General features: G+C 44.4%; 1 protein-coding gene across 1 annotated transcript; it reads right to left on the bottom strand.

Moving 5' to 3' along the window:
• Positions 1–704: 704 nt before the first annotated feature.
• LOC121072369 (coiled-coil domain-containing protein 173-like) lies at positions 705–6588 on the bottom strand. The gene is made up of 9 exons (XM_040561887.1): positions 6474–6588; positions 5358–5584; positions 4915–5088; positions 4628–4821; positions 4220–4376; positions 3083–3222; positions 2550–2742; positions 1923–2087; positions 705–1196 (listed from the first exon to the last, which is right to left on the bottom strand). The coding sequence occupies exons 1-9, from the start codon at positions 6526–6528 to the stop codon at positions 882–884; spliced, it is 1620 nt and encodes a 539-aa protein (XP_040417821.1). The 5' UTR covers positions 6529–6588; the 3' UTR covers positions 705–881.
• Between the last annotated feature and the right edge of the window lie 73 nt (positions 6589–6661).

Genomic DNA, 6661 nt, shown 5'->3' with positions numbered 1-6661 from the left:
GTAAAACTTCAGCAAAGAAACGAACCTTAGGGAGCGAGGTGTGTACGTGGCTTGTGTTGGAGAGTAGACCCCAAAGAGTTCGGTGCTGGCTGAGAAATCTGAGAAACGAGTTTAGATCTGACTTTACCTACTGCAGATCGAATCACTGTTAGTCTTTTCGAAAGGCTGGTCAAACTAGGTTGTTTCTTGTTGCCACGGTATTTTTGTAGTAGCTACTTACAGCTATATTGGGGCGTACTTGCCTTTTAGATGACCTTTTAAGGGCTGCAACCAAACCACATTCATATTTTCACATAACTAAATTACAGCGAGACATTAATTTTATAGAGGTGGTTGCAAAACACTATAAAAACTGCAGTACTGTAAGTATTCTAGCTTCTGCGTGTATTTGGTTGCTCTTTTTGTCCTGTAGATTCTGTAAATTTTTTTATTATTTTTTTTTTTCTTCTCTCATTATGGGGAATACTGAACTGGAAATAGGCTAGTGAATAGTGTGACTTTTTGCACCCGTGTTGGGAATTTGTATTGAATTAATAAGCTGTAGGGCTGAAAGACCTGGGACAGTAAATTTTTAGAAAAATCATAAAAATGTAGCAGCAATAGTGAGCCTTTGGCAGGAACAGGTTATGTTGATCATCAGTTATATGGAATGCATTGCTGTCTCTAGTTAACTAAGTTGACTTTCATGAAATACAAGCTAGTGATTTTTGAGAATACACTCAATTCTCTGGAATTTATTTTTTCAAATGGTCTTCCAAATTCATAGGGTATATTTAATGTAGATCCATTTGCAGTCTTGACTCTGCCCATAAGGTTCAAAAAGGTATCTTTTTAACCACATGAAAACTACTTCTGTCTTTCCTTGCTGTATAGTTTCAATGTTATTTCATATTTTTATCTTCCTGTGCAGTAGTACAGCAACAAGGAGGTAACTGGGTCTCAGCAACATCCTGTACTTTAAAACTAAGATTTATTCCCTTGCTTCCTCTGAAAAATGGCCCACATCCAAGTCCTCTTATATCTCTGGATGCTTTGAGGAGAGGATAGAGATTATGTGTTGTCTTGGACTCTGATTCAATAACTTGCTTGGCATAGTTCTGAAATTCACGCTCCCTACGAAGTGCAATAAGCTGTTTCTGAGCATTGTAGTCCAAGTCTGCTTGCTTCTCCTGCTGTTTTTTTGCTTGCTTTTCTGCCTGAAGAAGAAAAGGGGATGACAGCTTAGTATTTCTTTCACAACATAACAATCTGTGGAGTCTTCGAGAGGGTAAATTTACAAGAGATCTGAGGTGATACTAAGTAGTTGATATTTGTCAAATATCATCCCTCCCAAGTTCTCTCACCACTCACCCCACCACAAAAAAGGGTACATTGAATAGCTGAGTGAACATCAGCATTTGCTGCTGCTCTTTGGAGATCTGCCCAGAAGATACAAGAGACCAGCAGCAGTACATAATAACCCAGGACAAGAAGTGATGTGTCATTGCAAAACAGCGTTGACTTGCACAACACCCCCAGAGAAGGAAAGGCTTTGTATGAGCGGCTCCCACACTGGGACAGTGACACCACAAGGACTTGAAGAATGGGGTCACATGCTCAGGGGAAATGCAAATGCAGAAGGGGCATCTGCATTCCTGAGTGGGGTCTCCTGAAGCCATAGCTGCTAAGTGCTGATCTTTTTCTCATCACCTGCCCTTCCAGGTCATCCTCCCTGACCAACAAGGGCTGAGAAAGTCCAGAAGAGACTTCTGTGCCACTGCTGAGAGGTGACTGGCCCCCAGTGCCAACATCTGGGGTGCATACAAGATAAAAAAAAAAAAACACAGCATGCTTCCTCTCCCAGCCCCTCAGTGTCTTGTACTGTTGCTTTAGATGCATGCTACTTTCTGAAGGGGCTGACAGGGTACAGCACTTCTATTTACCATTTGCTGGAGCTGAATCTTCTGTACTTCCATACTTGCATCACGTTGTCTTTGTTTCTTGGCTTCTTCCCCTTCCAGGTAGATGCGGTTCTTCTCCATAAATGCATGGCATTCTTTTTCATTTTCTGCTTTTTCCTCTATCTCCTTCTCCAGTTTCATCTTCACCTGAATTTTACACAAGAGAGGAGGTTAGCCAGCTGGCTACCCTGCCAGTTTGAAGAGTTATGTATTGCCACCAGCCATTCTGCAGGCCAGATACAAAAGCAATAATGATGCAGCCCTGTATCAGCACTCGCTGGTAAGCACAATCATCGTAGCTGGCCAGTGTCCAAGCCCCGAGTTTCCAGCAGCACCAACAGATGCGTGCCCAGCATGAGGTGGGAGAGGGAGAGAACCCCAGGAAGATGTCAGCAGACCTGATGAAGCGTGCTAACCTCTTGCAAGAGGATCTTCCCATGTGCCACTTGCAACTTGCTTAAGGAGTTGGGTGTAAATAAGAGGCAGCTGCTAAGTGAGAACATGCACAAGTGCCTAACAATTGCTATGCAAAAACACACAATGTTTCTAAAAGGTATTTAGAAGGATAGGAGAGAAAGAAGAATAAGAATGATTTTTTTTTTTTTTTACCACAGTGGCTCTGTGTTCAGCAATAGATTCAATGGCAGCCTTATTTTTTGCTTCTTTCTCTTTGTTCTTTTTTTCTTGTTCGGCTTCTTTTTTTGCAATGTCTCTAGCAAGACAATCGTCTTCCATCTTCAATGCTTCACTCATTTGGGAAGCTAATTGGGTGACAATTTTGTCCTGACGTTCCTGTGTTAGTCTGCAGAAGAACATGAGCTATTATAACATAAGCACCTAGTCTACCTGAAGCATTGCTGCTACCAAACCCAGCAGTTTTCTCTTCCTGCCACACAGCTTGCACTTCTGTAAATCTTTGTATTTTGAAGAGGGGAGAGATCACACACACACACACAGACCTATAACTAATGAACCTGTGAAAGAACTTCCTTTTTGTCCTGAATTCTCCACTTCCCTATGAGTAGAATTTAATTGTAGAACAACTGTGATTTTTTTGTTGTATCATCAGCCTGAAAAACTTGAATATGACAACTGTATAATTCTTAAGTTAGATACGTTTGATACTCAAACTTTGTACCTACCTACGCATTTCAGCTTCCTTCTCTTTCATCAGCTTGACAATCCTTTGCTTTGCTTTGAAATGAGCTCTAATCCGATCGTCTTCTTCCATTTGTTTTTGTTCCTCTGCTGCTTTGATTATTTTCTGGTCAGCTACATGCTCCTGCATAGGCAAAACAGTCCTGATATAACAAATGAAGTTCAGAAAATCTAGACCTTTGGCTGCAGCTTAAAAGAACCACTTTGTCTTCTGTTCTCTCTTCATGTTTTTTTCAAAGAGAGCAGAAAGGAAAGGGATTCTTCCTCTTATGGCTCAAACATGCATGAAGGAGATGGTAGATAGGAGAAAGGAGAAGGGGAAATGAGCATCAAACTGCTGCTCCTCCAAACCATTATGCAGATCAGCATGCAATGCAGGGAATATTATCCCTCGCTGCCATCCACACACTTGGAAGAGGGGGATGTGGAGAGGAATGGGACTGCATAACCCCACCAATACTTACGCAGACTGCTACTCCTGGCCCACCTCATCCAAAACTATCCCAGTTTGAGCTTAATCCAAATCCTAGCTGACGAGGAGTTTTCTAGAGTTCTATGTAAAAAAAATACTGTCTTTTGCGTGCTGGCCAAAAGTGTTGTGAGGCGTGTCTTGTTTGCATTTAGCAAGGTGTCTTTGAAGGTGAAGAGGGAGGGCAGCAGATCTTGACAACTTTTCTAAACATATCTAATCATAAAGGGAAAGACAAGTTAAAAAGGTATTTTTATGTTCACAGACTCAGACTACTCCCTCTTCCTACCAAATGAAAATGGGCTTAAAACAGGGCAGGTACACGGTACCTCAATCCAGTTTTCAAGTCAAGGAGACTGTTCCTTGATGTCTACAGCAGACCTTTTCATCGTACACCAGTCAGAGCATCAGGTGCTGATGTTACCCCTTCAGACAAGAGAAGGGACTTCCACCCAAGAGGCCCTTCTCAAGAGCAGACAGGAAAGACATGGCCTACAACCAGCAATGTAGGGATATGACCTAACGTTGGTAAAGCTGTCAGCAAACCTTGTGTTGCCAGCAGGCCCATCTAGATAATATTAACACTATTGTTTTACTCCGAGCAGACAAGGCAAAACAAGCGTTTTGAACTCTCTGCTTTCCTGTCACTTACACGATACAGCCTCTGGCGTTCAAGTTTTTCCTCATGTTCCTTTTCCATTTTTCTCTGCATTTCCAATTCGTACAATCGGCTCAATCTCTGTATTTCTTCTCCTTCTCTTTTGTTTTCTAGCTTAGCCAGATCTGCCTGACGCTTGTGCTCCTCTATTCTGAAACAACGTAAAAAGGAGTTAAAAAAACGGGTTAGGGACCAAGTGAAGTAATGAACAGATAGGGATTCTGCTTGTCTATGAGTACTTTAAAGAAATGTGGTATTTTGAAGTGAAGTTGGGTATATTGTCAGATGTAAAGAACAGCAACATTGTGTGCAACTTTCTGTAAAACCTTATAGAATGTATTTGTGAGAAGAGAGTTTAAATACATAATTAATCAAAAGTAACCCTATTTTACTATTACTTACTGTTCCAACTGATCTCTGCGTAGTGCCTGTCGATCCATATAACGTTGATGTGCCTTTTCTTGCTCTCTGAGAATAGCTTCTTTATGCTCACGTTCTGCTTCTTCTTCCTTCTTTTTGTTAACATCTGGCTTGAACTTTTTAAATTCAATTTGAGCATCTCTTTCCTTTAGGACCTCAGTAAGTAGCAGTGCACTCTACAAGAGAACATTTCAATTAATTTGCATGTTCAAAGTGTTTAAAGAAATTCAGTACAATTTGAATTTAAATATTATAAATTGTCAACAAACATGCAACCCTTTCACTCTTTCATTCTGATAGTATAGATAAGTTTTTGCTTGATCAATAGCTTCCTTCCGTTTTGCTGCTTGGAACTGTGCTTCTTCCAAATCAAGTAACTTTCTTTCTTTCTCTTCCTTTTCTTCACGTAATTTTTTGGCTTTAATTTTCCTTTGTGCCTGGCCCTATAATGCAGATAAAAATTCACTTTTTTAGAAATCACATTTAAAACTATGGATTAAAAATGTATAAACCATTCTGAAGGGGGTGCAGTGATTTTATTTTTTTTTTAATTTTGCATTTTAGGTTTAATTTGACAATTAAACTATTTATATGGAGCTTAGTTAAAATACCTATTTAAAAGCAGATGTTAAACTAAGGGAATACACCTAGAAATATTATTGTGTTTTTGCCTGTATGAATCACCTAGTTCACAGATGTATCTTGTACTTACCATAATGGTATTGGGCCAGTCTTTTACAGCCGCTTTGGAGCGTAAGTGCATTTCTTCACGTTCTTTCTTCTCAGCAAGGATGCGTGCTGCTTCTCTACTTATGCTGCCAAGATTGTCCTGCATCCTTTCCCATTCTGCTTTTGGCAATATAATTACTTGACGAAGATCTACTCCATTTGGAAGAAAACATCCATCTAGAACACTATTTTGTACAAAACTGTGTGATGCTATGTAGAGGGAAGAAAGGATACTGAGGTTACTTGGAATCACAAAATCCTAAATTCAAACCTGCATCAGGATTTCAATTCCCGCATATTATCAATACTGAGTTGTCCTAACAGTTACTCTCCCTGTCCCAGTACCCCAGAGCTATGATGGAGTATCTGACTGTGTTCTAAGTGCGGGCAGTGCGTGTACTTGGGCCATGGTGCTGAGCGATGTAACTCTATGCACGTTCATGTAACAGGTTTGGCCTGTGGTAACTAACGCCTTGCAGACGGTATTTGGCCACGGCGGCCAGGAAGCATTCGCAAGAGGAAATATCTGGGGAACGGTGCTGAAGCCGTTCTGCTGGGGGTGGGTGAGGCAGCAGTAGGGGCACAGGCTGTGTCTGGCCGCCCTTCTCCGGTGTGCTCACTGCACCTACTGAAATAGAGCAGGCTTGTCCGAGCAGTGCCTTGAACTGCTGGAAAGACGAGCATTTCCTTGTGTTGGGCTACATACACGTGTGCGGGCATTCCTACAGCCTTTAGGTCACCGTCGGGCTTCGTGCAGCGCCCTTTAGGTGGCCAGCTGTATTCCCAAGGGAAACTGTGCAGAGCTGCGTGCTGCCAGCAGCGCGCCTCGTTCCCCTGCCCTGCCCCGCACGGCGCTGCCCAGCCTGAGGCGTTCGGGGCTTTCACCGGGGGTCGTGCTGCTGCTGGCAACCCCAGCCCGTTTCCAGGCGCACCTGCCTGGGGAGAGACCCGCCTGACTCCCCCTGCCCCCGGCACCCCGTGGCTCCCCCGGCCCCGGGTGAGCTCCGCCCCGCGCCCCCGGGACGGGCAAGACGGGTCCGGGCCCGGCGGGGGCCCCGGGGCAGGGCCCAGGGCCGCCCCCAGCGCCCCGCGCACTCACGGGGCAGCCGCCGCCGCCTCCCTCCGGGCCGCCCGGGCCGCCCCGCCGCCGCCATGTCCCGGGGCGCTGCCGCTGCCGGTGCCGGTGCCGCGTGCGCGCTGTTGCCGCGCAACCCGGCGGCGGCGGGCGGGGCTGGCGCGGGGCGCGACGGAAGCGGCGGGGCTGGGCCTGGGCCTGGGCCCGGTCCT

This window comes from Cygnus olor, chromosome 6, assembly GCF_009769625.2.
Source record: "Cygnus olor isolate bCygOlo1 chromosome 6, bCygOlo1.pri.v2, whole genome shotgun sequence".
Taxonomy (NCBI): domain Eukaryota; kingdom Metazoa; phylum Chordata; class Aves; order Anseriformes; family Anatidae; genus Cygnus; species Cygnus olor.
This window is presented reverse-complemented; position numbering and strand designations above follow the sequence as displayed.

What these genes read in the sequence shown, in the direction of transcription:
- LOC121072369 (XM_040561887.1), bottom strand. Translation starts at nt 6,528, where the DNA reads ATGGCGGCGGCGGGGCGGCCCGGGCGGCCCGGAGGGAGGCGGCGGCGG. An exon ending in CGCAGAGATCAGTTGGAACA is followed by an intron (nt 4,377 to 4,627) that starts GTAAGTAATAGT and finishes ACGTTGTTTCAG; the next exon opens with AATAGAGGAGCACAAGCGTC. An exon ending in AACGCCAGAGGCTGTATCGT is followed by an intron (nt 3,223 to 4,219) that starts GTAAGTGACAGG and finishes TTGCCTATGCAG; the next exon opens with GAGCATGTAGCTGACCAGAA.